At 33.6% G+C, this 15,868-nt stretch overlaps 3 protein-coding genes across 3 annotated transcripts; all 3 read right to left on the bottom strand.

The window, feature by feature from the left end:
- Positions 1-306: 306 nt before the first annotated feature.
- Positions 307-1,017, bottom strand: LOC105163675 (RNA-binding (RRM/RBD/RNP motifs) family protein). Its single transcript, XM_011082117.3, has one exon. The coding sequence runs from the start codon at positions 869-871 to the stop codon at positions 488-490; it is 384 nt and encodes a 127-aa protein (XP_011080419.1). The 5' UTR covers positions 872-1,017; the 3' UTR covers positions 307-487.
- A 1,342-nt stretch (positions 1,018-2,359) lies between these two features.
- Positions 2,360-4,241, bottom strand: LOC105163677 (uncharacterized). The gene is made up of 3 exons (XM_011082119.3): positions 3,929-4,241; positions 3,233-3,338; positions 2,360-2,692 (listed from the first exon to the last, which is right to left on the bottom strand). The coding sequence occupies exons 1-3, from the start codon at positions 4,043-4,045 to the stop codon at positions 2,595-2,597; spliced, it is 321 nt and encodes a 106-aa protein (XP_011080421.1). The 5' UTR covers positions 4,046-4,241; the 3' UTR covers positions 2,360-2,594.
- A 1,730-nt stretch (positions 4,242-5,971) lies between these two features.
- Positions 5,972-11,718, bottom strand: PYD2 (pyrimidine 2). The gene is made up of 13 exons (XM_011082120.3): positions 11,263-11,718; positions 10,621-10,788; positions 10,028-10,079; positions 9,227-9,496; positions 8,903-9,114; positions 8,501-8,621; positions 7,908-7,995; positions 7,736-7,814; positions 7,412-7,499; positions 7,286-7,326; positions 7,042-7,094; positions 6,753-6,909; positions 5,972-6,500 (listed from the first exon to the last, which is right to left on the bottom strand). Exons 1-13 carry the CDS (start codon positions 11,344-11,346, stop codon positions 6,309-6,311), a joined length of 1,605 nt encoding a protein of 534 aa, XP_011080422.1. The 5' UTR covers positions 11,347-11,718; the 3' UTR covers positions 5,972-6,308.
- Positions 11,719-15,868: the final 4,150 nt, after the last annotated feature.

Genomic DNA, 15,868 nt, shown 5'->3' with positions numbered 1-15,868 from the left:
AAACAATCCTCTGCCCTTCATGTTTGATTACTTTAGACAACTGCTCACAAAATTCCAAGCAGAGAAGGCAGCATAAATAAACTAATGGACGCAGCAGAATTGAGCATGTATCTACTTTATACTCTAAAAACCAATATCACTTGATACTCCTGCGTTTTTCTTATACATTTATTTTATTATTTTTATGTCCGGCCAACAAGGATTCATGCTTGGGAGATACTGCCACAAAATTTCTGTTGTAAACTTCAAATAGTTAGCACATTACTATAAACAGATACGGTAAACAAAAAGGAGTTGAGAACAAGATTATAAGTCAACCCACATTGCATTAGTTCCTCAAGATCCTATAACTCCATCATGAACTCATACCTTTACACAACAATGGACAACGTCTGGAAGTAAAGCCCATCCGAGTAAAGCTTCTCTAAAATCAGTAAAAGTTTATCTTTTTGTATGTCAAAATCTTTGCTGCCTTAAATCAAACAAGCTACTTATCTTTGGAAGCGGGAGTACCAATCCCGTATTTCTCCTGCAGCTTCTGAATCTCATCCTCCTTCTTCTTCTGGTCAAACTTCTTGCTCATCTTCGCCTGCTGGTAATACAGAACAATCAAATACCTATTCGCCACGTTGAATCCCGAGAGGTGGTCGACGGCGGTCTTGGCATCGTAGATATCCTCGTAGACAACGAAAGCGGTGCCACGTGTGTCCTTGTTCGTCCCGATGCGAATCTGCCGGATGGCACCGTACTTCCCGAATATGTCGTACATCTCCTCACTCGTTATATTGAACGGTAGATTTCTAACGTAGAGAACGCGGTTCACTTCCGGTGGAAGACGGGTGTTGCCTTTGCGGAGGCTGATTGCGGCCATTGCCGGAGAATCCGCGAAGGTTCTGGATTTAGGGTTTTAGGGCTGAAATTTTCTGCACGACGATTTGGGTATTCTCGCGAAGGATTGGTTTCGTTGGTCAGTGACTCAGTGCTGGCTGGGTAGGCCGGTGGAAGAAAGCCATCTAAGAAACGTGCTTGTTTATACCACGCTTTATATATATTATTCATATATGTATATGTGTGCTTCATTGTTTTAAAACTAGGAATTAAAATAAAAATATTAAATATGTCCACAAAATTAAAAAATATTTAATGTTTTTATTGTTTCTTTATTTTGTTTAATACTTATAAGTAATTCATTACTTAAATTATTAATTTAAAAGTCAAATCAAAATGCATTGAAATTTGAAACTTGCACATTTTTAAAAGGATAAATGCTATGCCTATGCCTCATCTCATAAATTTATATTTGAATTTCTGTATTTTAATTTTATTTCATAATTTGAACATTGCGGGAAGATGGTGCCTACAACCCACACAGCACACTACAGGGCCAAAGTTGCGGCCTTGATGCTCCGCCATTATTCACATCCAGACTCATTACAACACCCAATATACTCAAACTTGGACTCATTAATTTAATATTAGCTCCAAATTGAATCCATACCTAAAATATATATTTTTATGAATTTGGGTCGGATTTAGACTCTAAAATACCTGTGGGTATGAATATAATTTAATATTTTAAAAATTCATAATTATCTATTAACTTAAAATTATTGAATTTATAATTTTTTTATAAATATTGACTAAATTTACTTATCATCTAAAATTTTAAATTTTTTTACATAATTTATTAAATTTATTTCAGTATTGATATTTTGAGAGAATTTGTCAAGAGTTTTTCCATCTTTTTATAGTAACAAAATTGAATTAAATTTTTGATAAAATTAATTTTAATATAAAATGATAAGAGCTTGATCAATATGTGAAACTAATAAAATTTATTTGAATTGTTAAAAACTCATATTGTTTGAAAGTTAATATATTGATTTTCATTTTTTTTTCTCTAAGTTGTTTAATAGCTTTTAATTTATTTTATCAATCGCAAGTTCATAAGATATTTTTAATAAATTAATTTAGTAATATATTTTTGTGATATCATTATAAAAAAAAAAACATGTATAATTATTTTGTTCATTTTAACATATGTAAAACGCTATGTATAAGACCCATATCATATCCAATTATTCTGGGTATTGAATATTTAATGGGTATTCTATGAGTAAGGTTTGAGTAAAATGTTAAATATCCAAATATAATAATATTCGCTCATCGACAGACTTATTTGGGAAGGACGACTTTGGGACAGGAGGAACGGGGAATTAGGATTGATTTATTTACTCTCATTTTAAGTTTGAACCGTTTATATTATGAATACTCTATGCATATCTTCCTACCTCAGTTTATTTATTCTAAGTAGAACACAGAGCTCGTATAACATTCACAACTTTAGCACGACAAATGGTAAATCAGAAAAGAAACAAAATTTAACCAGATGCAGTCATGTCTAATCGTCTTCAAAATCGACGGGCAACAACACGAGTGCACATAGGCCCGTCAAGTACCATACGACTCTACAAACAAATACGAGTTCCAACCCATTATTATTATGAAGAATACCTAATAAAGTTGCAGTGACTTGTAAATGAATATCTGGAATGTTTTTTTATCGCTGTCCCTTGGCTCCCTTCCCATCCATGTCACCCCCGGACAATCACTCCTGATTTGTATAGGAGTACTGCTGTATTGTCGACGTGGAAATAGATGAAGCTGTCCTTCTCATGAGATACATAAGAACCTACCATCAGACAAAGTTTGAACAGCAGAATGAGAAGCATTTCCGAAGACATGAACTAAACAAAATTCTAAGTAATGACATCAAACAATCTCTGTTGTGTATGTATACGGATGGATATACTAGTCTCAGCTGTTGCAGCCGTAAGTCGCGGCAAGCATCAAGAAACAAAATAAGCAGAACGAAAACTAGAATCTCCCAGAGATCCATAAGTTTATTGCATTTCTCATCATGTTTTTCCCATCCCAGACATCATATGATCGTCCAACCAAATTTTCAAGAAAGACAGTCTTGAAACCTCTCTAAATTTTGAATGCAAGAATGGGATTGTAATACATTTTAAGCCCACCACAAAACCAAAAAACAGATAATCAAACATGTAATCCACAATCACCAAACATACAATTAACTATTCAGAAATAACAATCAAGAATCATAATTTACAAAAATGACTCCATACATCAAGAACTTAAGAAGGAAAAAGTAACAGCCGAACAAGAATTGTAAAATGAGAAGTAAAACTTGAGGTGGAGTGTGATTTACCAAAATAGTGGCCAACAATGCAATGCCAAGGGGCGCCATGTTTCTTGTCAAACATCTTCTTCATGTACTCTGCCACGTCCTGATGTACACTAAACATAGATAGTGCCTACAACACACACACACACATACATCACAAGATTCGACTTTTAGTTAGTAAGCAAGATTTTTCAAGAAACTAGCAACTGAAAAGAACAAAACAGAACAGAAAGGGGGATAAAGGGCTTCCAAAAGCCACTCAAACGCTAGAGAAAAATAGAATCCCAAGATTCTACATCTATAAAACTGAATTACAAGAAACATGCACCTTGGATTCAGAAATATAAATTAGAGAAAACACATAGGCATCCTCAGTTTGTTCCTGCTTTTAGTTGTGTGTCATAAACAACAAAAAACATCAAGAATATTTGATTTTTTTTTTTTTTTGTAGAACACACAGTTCAGTATATTTTCCCTGAAATATAAAACAAGACACACAAGAAACATAAACAAAAACACGTACTTCATCTATCTTGCGACCAACAAAACAAAGTGAAAATTTAGAAGTAAAAAACAACTCCTCTCTTCATCTTACAGAAATAAAGAGAAATACTTCAAAATAAAACCAAAAAATCATGCATTCTTCCTCTCTCTCTCTCTCTATATATATACATATATATAATATGTGTGTGTGTGTAACTTGTTAGGGAGAGAAGTTACATCAACGGCAATGTTAATGGCGTCGTCCATCATGTCGCGCTTCATCTCGACAAGCTTGACGTCCACTTGCTTCCCGCGAGACTGAGCAGCACTGGTGATACTTGCATAGTCACTCATACTTGCTTCAAATCTTCTTTTTCTTCCTACAACAAAATCAACCAATTGATTTCAGTTAACAATGGCTTCCGAAGCACCGCCTTCCAATATCGCGGGGAGAGAGCGAGAGAATCGGGAAGAGAGAGAAGGGCTTAAGTTTGAGCGGGCCTCTGTGATAAAGCTATGTCTATTTTGCTTTGAATTTCACTCAAAATTGTTTATCATACTATCGGTTCAAGCTGTTGACGCCCCTAATTTGGTCAAATATGGTTAACTTTTTTACTCTTTTTCTGGGTCAATTTGAATTTGCCCCTAAACCAAAAATTATATGCATTTTAAATCCCTTCAACAATTCAAATTTTCCCCCCTTTTAAAATTTTTAAAAAATATTGAGTTATGATTTTAGTTCTATCTAAAATTAATAATATTTAGAAGTGCGGATGACTCGAATCGAGTCCAACATATCATTGTTTAATTTTTTTTTAAATTATTATCGAGTTTAAAAAATTGTATCGGAATTTAGTATGATTATCAACTTTTTGAACTCAAACGAACATCAATTGGATCAAATATGAATCGAGCTTGAATAATTTAATATTTTAAATTTGCACTAATTGAATCAAGTTCAAACCGAGCTTGAAACTTTATAGAACAAAAAAAAATTCAAATTTAACTTGTTAAGTTTAATAAATCAAATTCAAACTAGCTTCTCTCAATCGGTTTTGATCGAATATAACAACATTTTTCTCATATGAAAAGCTTATTTCAGTATTCTTAACTTCTAAGGGTAATAAAAGGAGAAAAGAAAAAAAAAAGTATATTATGTCACATTAACTATAACTATTATATTTTCTTTTGTACATAATATTTTTTATACGTCACATCAATTATCATTATTATACTTTTTTTTCACATTCAGTCATAAAAAAAAAAAAGACACCCTCGTTCCAATCAAACTTGTTCTATCTCTTTTTTTTCTTTTTAATTCAAATGAGATGAGATGAAATTACAAACATCGAGGATAGTCTGATTGATCCAAGGATGAAAGGCAAGGATGTCAACATATTGGCACTGGCACTGGGAGCACTCACAGGGTTATTCAATCACTGGGATACAAAGTGGAGTATACTATGGTAGCAAGTTAATTAGCAGAACTTGTTGTCCTGAGTTCAAGCTGGAGATTCAGGGACACACCTTCATATGTCCTGTAAGAATTATTAAGTTGGGAGGCTGTGATGTAATGCTTGGGGGGAAAGAATAGCCCCGTCAAAAATTTGACTATGAAAACATGAAAATCACCATTTGTAGTTGAATTTGCATCGTGGTCATATTGTGTCAGTTGCTGTTAATTTAAACTGTACAAGGTTGGCACTTTTCCAAATTATCACCCATTTCTTTTCTTCCAGTGCCTCATACTACACTGTCTGTCTGGTTAGAGGGCAGCTGTGTCCAGAAATAAATCTTAGTTTAATCATCTCTAATGTAGTATCAGAACCTTCTTGCATTATGGGTCTTATGTTTAGTACCACACTCGATGTGTGTAAAGTTGCAGATGGAAAAGAAGGTGCATCTGTGAGACGTGGCGTCATGGTCATCCGCCTAAAAAGCAGAATCTAGATAGAAAATGCTTTCCGATGAGCAAGGCTAAAGTTAAGAGGAGGATTCACTGGCACTGGAGTCGACGACTCCTCCAAAAAATTTTGGCATATTTTAAGTTAATTCGGGAAGATGAGTAGTATGATTGAGTGCAGGGCAGGCATGACATAAGAAAGTGGACTCATATTTAAGAACAGAACAATAGGAGATAATTGGAAGCAAAGCTAAATGTAATGTCAGCGTAAGGGCTAACATAATAAGACAAGTGGGTTTTATTTCACCACAAAATATAATAAGCATTACAACCTAAATAAAACAATGTTTTTCTTTACTTTTAATGTAAGAGGAAAATGGAGAAAAAAGTTATGCATCACTGCCTGTATATTTACAACTTAAAGCAGGTTCTTCTGAAGTAACATTTAGCTGTATATGTCTATTTCAATCTAGAAAAAAATTAAATTACACTTGTTCCATTGAAAAAAGGGAAAAGGAAAAAATAGACAAGGAAATATTCTGGGCTCTAACAACCAAGTGCTTCATGTACATTCTAAACAATGGGATGGACTGTACTAAGATCGCCTGCCACCAGCAAAGACTTTCACCTGCTTGCATCAAAGCTTATTATAATTTTCAACCAATATGAGTTTTCTTACATCATTTTAACCCTTGAAGTACTTCAACCGGAAGCTCAGGCTGTGCGCACAGAACGTATTACTGGAGCTTGTAGGGAAGATAAATAATCGGCATCTGCTTTCTCAATCCCATCATAAAGATAGTTAAAAGGAGGCATTTTTATGTACTTGCCGGAACCTGGAACAGCTTTTAGTTCGTCATTCTCCCAAACAATTTCCCCTCCAGCAATCGTTACTTCAACTTTTCCCTGTGAAAACAAGAAAAACATAATCTTTTCAGAACCTGAAAATTCCAGGAAGCAGAAGCTAGCGTTTGAAACAGCAGAACATTATAGATAAAAAAAAATGGTATAAATATCACGACATATTTAGTTCTCAAGAAGTGTGAAAACCAGCAGATGAATTTATTCCCATGATATTAGAATGGGATGGATTTTTATTCGACTTTGTCTAATATCACATTGAACTAATTACAATTTAGCAGGAAGAACTTGCTTTACCTTCCCCTTTCTCCCCTCGTAAACATTTGTATCTGATCGAGAGTGGTGGGAATTTGAACTAATATGAAAGCTTGAGTTGGGGTTTAATATGATGATATCCGCATCTGAGCCGACTAGTATCGCGCCTTTTCTTGGATATATGTTGAAAATTCTGGCACTGAAAACAAAAGAATCAGAATGAAACACCAATTGGCAAAGTCTCGAGAAATTAAAACCCAATGAAAGTGCGGATGCATATTTTGGCCTCCTTGTAGGAAGCAGATGAGAACATAAACTCAAATTCTCGTACCAGTCAGTGCTTGTTACCCTGACAAAATCAGTTACTGATATTTGTCCAGAAACCTGGAATGAAAAGTATAATAGGAAGACAGGATTATTAAAGTAGAAAAGGTAGCAATAAATACAGCAAAGTTTACTCTTACAAGCACAGGAAAAGAAATTAGCCTGTAGTCTTGTATATTTATGAACCAGGAAGTGGTAAGAACATAACAGATTGGCACAATCTAACAACACGGGAATAACAACCAACATACCACCATTGTATCCCAAACCAAATGCATTCTCTCCTCAAGACCTGTAGGACAAGAGCAGTGTCAAAAATATCATAATAAAAGTACACATATTTTGATTACATGAAAAATCTAGGAATGTGCTAATACCATTGACACCATTTGGAATTTTCCGAAAGTCGTCTATCCCTAGAGCTTTTTGTGTTGAATTGAAGGTGCAGTGATCTGTTCCCACTAGCTGAACATGTGAAGCATATTTAAGTGTAGAAGATGAAGAAACAATGACAAGTAATACATTTTAGGTGAAGATCAGAACTACAATGACAGCTTATATGTAATGCATAGAATGAAGTCTAATGGATATAAGCTGTCGTCCATGTTCTAACAGTAAACCTCACAAGAATGTTTTCTGGTCCAATTAACTTTTTAAGGGAATGTCAAGAGATTACGTGCAATTTGTGATGAGAGCAAAACCTGTAGAACCCCGGTTGAGAGAGCTGCTTGAAGAGCCTTACCATGTCCTGGTGCTCTAATTGGTGGACTCATGACAAACCTGGGATGTGGAAATGCTACAGTGACTTCTTTTATACTAAGAAATGTTCAGGAGTATAAATCTAAAATTGTTGGAAGATGAGAAAATTCTTACTTTGCTGCTGTCTGAAAGTCGGGATCCCAAAGGACGGTATCATTCAGGACTAAACCTGAGACTACAGGCTCCCCAATAACTTTCTGACCTGCAAAACAGTAAAAGATTTCTCACTTTGGTAGAGCAAATATTGAGATTTTCGAGACTTCAAGAGACACGTTCTTTTTGTTGTTTTCCAGTACTTCTACCAAGAGCATGATTCACTAAAGAGGCGGTGCGAATAAATGAAACTTGGACAAACTTTTTTCTCACAAACGTAAATTTGGAGATCTACCTCCCCAGAAATAAACTAGTTACAAAACAATCAGTTTGGCCACTGGACAAAATTTCTATAATATGATGCACACTATTTATTTCCACATTATGAAAAAGATGAGTGTTCAGTAGATAAAGAAGAAGTCTAGATGCAGCTATTCAACAATTTCAGTTCTGAGTAAGATGATTGTTTATTGTTATCACTACTATCAGTGTCTATAACTTAGACTTGATTCATCCAGTCTTTTTCACACTTGAAAAATGAAGTAGCAGATAATTCTACTTTTGGAAATTAATTAATACTGATAGTGGAATGATTATTTTCAAGTTTTACAAACCTGATTTACGAGCTTTAGCTATTTCTTCCATTGCATCGATGCTCATGACATGAACAACATACAAAGGAGTATTCACAAAACCAGCCAAACGAATAGCTCGACTGGTTGCTTCACCCTCTAGCTGCAAGAAATTCTTTTTAATTAATAGATCAAGCACAGAAAGTATAGGTATAATAACGCTCAAGTATTGACTGTAAGCCTAACACTGTAATAAGTGCCTCACTTTTGGCCTCCTAACATTTTAATTTCAGTAGTCCATCTTATGAAAAATATCTTATTTGCACATTGCCACTTTCCGTCACAATCACTGACACAGGAAAGGGAATGACAATATCAAATATGCATGCTAGGATTATTGGAAACTTCAAAGACGTCAGGTCTTAGAGTAAAAAATGAATGTACCGCTGGTGGCCTTGAAAGGGCATGACCCTCAGGACCTGTAACGCCCAGTTCAATCATTCTCTTTTGCCCTTCAAACACAGCATCACCATTCTCCGCGTGAACCATGGGCAAGGCACCAAGAGATTTGCATTTCTTGAACCCCTCAAGCAGAAGTTCGTCGCTGATCATTAGAGAACCCTTGTAGGCCAGGAAAAATTTAAAAGAATTAATTCCTAGAGAGTGACAGAGAGGAGTAGTTAGTGTTTATCCAGAATCAGCATTGAAGTGAAAAAAAACTGTTTCACTAATGCTTCCAAAAGTAGAGATATAAAAAAGGACACTTACCTTTCTCTTTAACCATGATTTCCATTTCTCTCGAAACAGTTTCATCCCATTTTGTAATTGCCATGTGGAAGCCGTAATCCATTGCAGCTCTTTCTGCCTTTTTCACATAAGCTTCAAAGCCGGCTGATAAGCTCCCTTTAACAGGAATGACAAAATCAATATGCATTGTGGTTCCACCGGCTAATGCAGCAGCCTGCCCACTGAAAAAATCATCAATTGTCTCAGTGCCCATGAACTCCATAGCTAAGTGAGTGTGCGGATCAATTCCTCCTGTCATAGTCACGAGATAAACTTTAGAAGCATCAATGAACATGTAGGTGCAGGAACCTCAGTGATCTTCAAAATTTAGTCATTAGGAAATTTTTTATTCAATTTGAGAACTTAGGAGCTGGAAATAACCATCTCATCCTTGTAACAAGTCACAACATATCATTTGCATCCAAAGCATCTTAAGTTCATAACCATGGGAAAGTTCCTCAAATGAGATGGCTATTTGTTAACACATTTGGCTGAGCTAGCTAGTCATTTTATAGGTACAAAGTAATATCTAATGCAATGGCCGTCACCAAGATGTTGTAAATGAGAGCTTAAATCTATCTTATCATATCCATCAAACATAACATCCAAAATTAAAACCTGTAATCTCCATCCGTCCCTCAATTTTCCGTACATCCCAAAGAAGAAGTAAGTTTGAATACCAAGTGCTCCTTTGAGTTCAACTACCAAGAATTTTAGATAATTCATACTGTATTATGAATATGCCTTTAAGAAACAGGGACATAACTGAATAAAGAACTATACCTGGCATGACATACTTTCCTGTGGCGTCAATGATCTTAACACCATCTCCAACCTGCAGTTCCACACACAGACAGAGATAAATGCATATGTACATTATGCTGATGCGTAATGAAGTGAGTACATCTGGCGCAGCCTTTCATATAATTTCTTTAACCTATGCAAATCTCTTGGGCATAAGTCCACTAAATGTCGTGCATACAGTATAACTAAGACCACTGCCACATAGATAATGACAAAGAAAAATACAACTGGAACAAAAATATTTTAAATGTGTATAATAGAGAAACTCATCAACATAGGGGAACAGAACAACTCAGTGGCTTCAATTTCACAAATGGAAACATAATGTAATATCTGTACGAAGTTTCTCATCTTCAAGTAAAATAGCTAATCATCTCATTCATATAGCAAAGTTGCATCTAATTTGATATAACTTTTTCACATTTGCATTGCCAACCTTGAATGGAATTATAAAATGCTACATCATTCTTTCCCTCTTGGATTACTCCTAACTCACTTTATAGGAAGCAACATAAAACAAACGACTCAAAGTACACACTCGAATCATCATAGAACATTAATGACTCAATTACCACAATATTTTTCTGCACGGCAACAATGACTCCGTCCTCAATATATACATCAGCAACCTCTTGATAATGGGCATTCACAACCGTTCCACCCTTTATCAAAATCTTTGAAGGGGAAGTCGAAGCAACTGTACATGTCGATTCTCCATATCCAATCCCAGCATCACAAAACTAAACAATTGAAAATAACTTCATCTCACACACTTGAGAACTATAAATGATAAATATCTATTCAATAAGAACTTCTCTGCCCGATTTCCCAGATTTTGAAAGAAACAGGGGCGAAAACGACAAGAATAGCAAGGAGTAATTTGCAAAATTATCAACATTTCCAAGACCCCTTTTCCACTACAGTTAAGTCAGCAAATTGATTACAAAACACTTAAGAAAGAACACCAATAGTCAACGATGCTTGTGTATTAATTCCGAAAACCCATATGTTCTTTAACTCATAGGAATCAAAAGACCAATAAAAACTCAAGAATATTGAGATTGTAAGCTGATAAACAACTGTCCATCCATTCTTTCATCCGGGTTTTCCTCAACGCGAAAAGAAAAACAGATGATATTAGATAAAAACAATCACTTTCGAAGCCATCCAAGAATCCAGAACTTGTGTGTGTGTATATGTGTGATTATATGTACCTGGTTGGACTCGGACAGTGAGACGAAAAGTGAAAGAAAAGTGATGATGAGGAGAACTACTCGAGTGATACGACAAGAATCCATTTTTGGGTCTCTACGGAACTCCAGTCCTGTTCTTGGGATGTTATTGTGGGATCAATGAGCATGAACTGATGAAGATTGTTTGTTTGAGGAATCTACGAGTTGACTTGTTGGGAGTTGGACTCGTGGGGGATCTTCATTGGTTGGTTTTCATATGTTTCTTCTGTGTTTGCTTCATCTGATTTGACGCTATTTTTGCTCTTCCTGGATCCAAGACTTTGGGGGATTCATTTGTTAATAAAAACGTAAAATTATTTTATGTTATGTTTACTACTGATATGATCAAATTTTATATGTCAATCACCAAATCAAAGAACATGGAATAGTTAAGAGGGGAAGTTTAGGGTTGTTTCTCCCATCTCAAACTTCTCCTCTTCATTTTGATACATGAAATCCCAATCTTGTATTTAAATTCTAGCCAAAAAGGGCCGCTACCTAGATAGAATGGTCACGTTTGGGCATATAGAGTTATATTTTTATTGTTGGAAAAACTGAGTGGCTCATGATAAAAGAAAATAGATAGACCCAAACATTCACTTGGATGACTCATAACCCGACAGTCTTTGGCTCATTCCCTTAGTCCAAGCCCTCTACCCACAACCCAAGACCCGACCCGCCCATAATCCGATTGCCCACTACTTAAACCTAATTTACCCTATTCATTACCGTCTGTTGTTTCTTCTTCTTCTCCATTCACCGCGCTGCCTCCTCCGGTTCTCCCCCCCCCCCCTTCTTTCTCTCGTGGTTTTCCCATGACTTTGGAACTTCAACCACCGCCATTTTCTTACCTTGACACCTGCAACTACACCTTAAATATGTGGTCGATTTGTAGTTGTGGGTAACTTAGTGTGAATAAGGCAAAACTGATATCTCTTCCTTCTTCTCCACTTCTGACATTGTTCTTAAGGTTCTATGTGAACCCAGTTGTTAGCTTCTACAGGAAAATTTTTGTGGAAAGGGCTTAGTGCTGCTTGAGCAACCGTAGGTATATTTTAGGTTGTCGACTTTGCAATTGCGAGGAAAGCCAAAATACGGATCGGGCTTTTTGAGCCTTTGATTATTTGATATTATTTTACTATTTTAATTTATGTGTATATTAATCAGTAAATTTGTAATTCGTTTGTAATTTTGAGGGTTTGAAACCCATTGGCTTGTAATTGTAATTAGGGCCTACACCCAACATTTATTTTTTTAAAATATTGGTTGGGAGGTTTTTTTCGGATCCTCCAGTACAAGTTCAATGTAGTTAGAAAACAAACTTCATCACCTCTTTTTGCTTAAATGCGTAAAACCCTCATGTGTTATAAAAAGTCAAATAAAAATTATCATTTATTTTAAAAATAGGCAAAAATAACACTCTTTGTTTTCTTAAACGTAGCTCAATCACCCATCTACGTTAAATCTAACTAATGACATACATTTTTTGTAAAATGTTCGTTTTTTTCTTACTTTTAATATACATTATTTCTTAATTTAATGACTGTTTGATCTTTTTCTATTAAATAGTGATTGTTAAATTTAATTAATTAGTCTCATAAGTTAGATTTTGAAAAACGTTACTCATTCACATATTATTGAATATGTTGAATTTAATTATATAGTAGTAGTATTTTCAAAATTTGCTTGTAGAATGTTATAAGTAATTAATAAAACATTCCGTATTACAAAAAATAAAATAAAATCTATTTATTTACTTAAAAAATAATTTATCAATTCACAATAAACACATATATAGTATTTTCTATACAAACAAAAATATATATATATTGATTTCATAATAAACTATTAAGGAAAAAAAAACTACAGGCCAAATTTTGTCAGAAAAAAAAAATCATTCCCGACATGTTAAGAATAACTAATCCCGTTACCTAAGAGATTAAGAATTCCATAAATATTTATAAATTTAAATTATACAGATCATAAATAGAAAAATAAAAATATATATTTCATTTTTATGTACTAATCATGTCCCAGTGTGGCAGTGAGGTTTTCCTGCTTAGGCCACGGATCAACACTTAGCCCACCAATAATTTGTTACTTCTCAAAGTATTGGTCTATAATGCATCAAATCCAAACATTATCCATTTTCACAATCTCCAAACATTTTTATTCCTAAAGTAATTATTATTATTATTATAATTACCAAAAGTTACTTTAATTAGTACCCAATGTGGAAAGCCAAAAATTGTGGGGGTTGTGGTGTCATGTTGTCACTTAGATTACAACCTCCCATAATTATATATATCACTAAGTTGGGCTGCCACCAAACTCCAATTCTTTTTTTTTTTTTGGGATAAATATATTTATATATTTACACCCACAGATTTATAGTGTGTTTAGACGAATCACTTTTATCTTATGTCAAGTAGCAGAAACAATCCTGACAGTTAAAAAATAATAATAGTTTGTGCAATAATGTTGACGTTTTTTGGGGAGTATGTGTACTTTATCAAAGCAAGAGTTGTTTGTGTAGAAGATATCAACGTTTCTGTTACGTGTATGTGAATTTTTTTAAAAAGTAAGAATGATTTGTCTAAATAGACTACATAGGGTATATATATGGGTAAATTACATTTTGTTATTCGAACTATATACTTTTTTATACTGTTTTATTGAATTTTTTTGTGTGTTAATCTACCATCTCAATTTCGCAAAACACTTTGCCATATATGACCATTGTTTGTTGATTTTTCTATCAAAAAATATCACATACTGTGCATATGTGAAAATATCACATTACATAACATTTAATTATCACATGTGCACTGCATGTGATGTTTTTTCGACAAAAAACTTGATTAAAAAACAGTTATTAATGACAAAGTGCAAAATTTATAAAATAGAGATGATAAATTAACATAAAAAAAAAGTTAAATGCCAAAATATAAAAATAACCATAATTTAAATAACAAAATGTAATTAACCCTTTGTTTATTATGGTGATAGCTTTGAGCCTTTGATCATTTCTATGTATCAAGCAACATCATATGGATCATAAAACTTTTGTTACAACTTCGATTTTTTCTATGGGTCGAGATATGACTTGGGAACCATATATTGTTTATATGAGTACTAAGAGGTTATCTACTAACACAATTCTCATACTGATAAAGAGAATCAGACGTAAAATCTCATGACGGGAAGCAACTCATAGATACCAAATTAAGGTGACATGCGTTGGTATCACCAAACTGTGTTGTATGTTTGATAATATTAATTATGAGATATAAAAAAATTGAGTTAAGTTAAAAATAATATTACTCTAATTTACCTTAAATCTATATTGAACTTTTAACTGTGTTTAAGAGTTAATTATTTATTATCGGATGAGTTGACCTCATACGAACCTTAATTGAATAGAATACGAACAGAATTCAAAGTAATTTGGTTGCTTTACACATTTTTTATTATCATTTAAAATTGAATGAGGCGTGTTTGAATTTTTATTGAAAGGGAAGGTGGGGAGGGGGTGATATCTATGATCAATTTGAGTTATGTATCGAATATATTTTATTAATATTTATTAATTAATAATCGATTTGTACATGTTTGAGGGACTAAGATTATAAAACTTTCACACTTAATGGACTGAAATTGCAAAACTTCCAATCCTTGCGGACTTTGCATATATCAATAATGTTTAAACCTGAAATTATGAGGGACTAAATGTAATAATAACTTAAGTGTTAAATTGATGTTGACCCCCTATGATATATCAAAATATAAAAAATCCCCCAATGAAATTTTAATATAAAAAATCATCGTTATGTTATGAATAAATAATCACACCACCCCCTGGTCAACTTGAAATTATTTTTTAAAAAACAATGACTAAAATACCCTTTATAGTCAATCGGTCAAACTAAATATATTAATATATAATTTTTTGATTTATAATATATATAATTTATAACTATTAAAATATATTTATAATATATATAATTATAATTTATGAAAAATTTAAAATAAAAATTATAACCCCCACCCCCAATCTTCTTCCCAGGCCAACTCACCCCCCGTCTCCCCCCCCCCTCCCCCCCCCCCCCCCCATTTGGGCAGTGCCGATCGCCCAGATTTAGGCGACCGGCATTGCCAAGAAAGTGGAGGAAACTATGATTATATAATTAGGGCCGTTGCCCTCCTCTTCAGCAGCGGCGGTGATATGTTTTTTTTTTAAAAAAAATTATAATTTTTAATTAATTTAATTAAAATTATATTTTTATTATATAAATAATTAATATATAAATAATATGTTATTATTAATAAATATATATAATATTTAATTAAATAATTATTATATAAGATAATATTTTATTATTAATAAATATATAATATTATATATATGAGATGTGAGAGAAGGGAAAAAATGTCAAAAAAAAAGTATTTTTATAGCAAATTCGTAGTCAAGAGTGAGTGTGGTTCAATTTCTGTACAGAGGAGGATTTTTTAAACTTTATTTTATATCACAAGGAAGCTATTCGATACTTTAATTTTCATAGAAATTTTTTAAATATTCCTATTATCA

The sequence above is a fragment of the Sesamum indicum genome, linkage group LG6, assembly GCF_026168435.1.
Source record: "Sesamum indicum cultivar Baizhima isolate 11 linkage group LG6, ASM2616843v1, whole genome shotgun sequence".
NCBI classification, from domain to species: domain Eukaryota; kingdom Viridiplantae; phylum Streptophyta; class Magnoliopsida; order Lamiales; family Pedaliaceae; genus Sesamum; species Sesamum indicum.
Note: the sequence above shows the minus strand (reverse complement) of the source record. Positions and strands in the feature narration are given on the sequence as shown.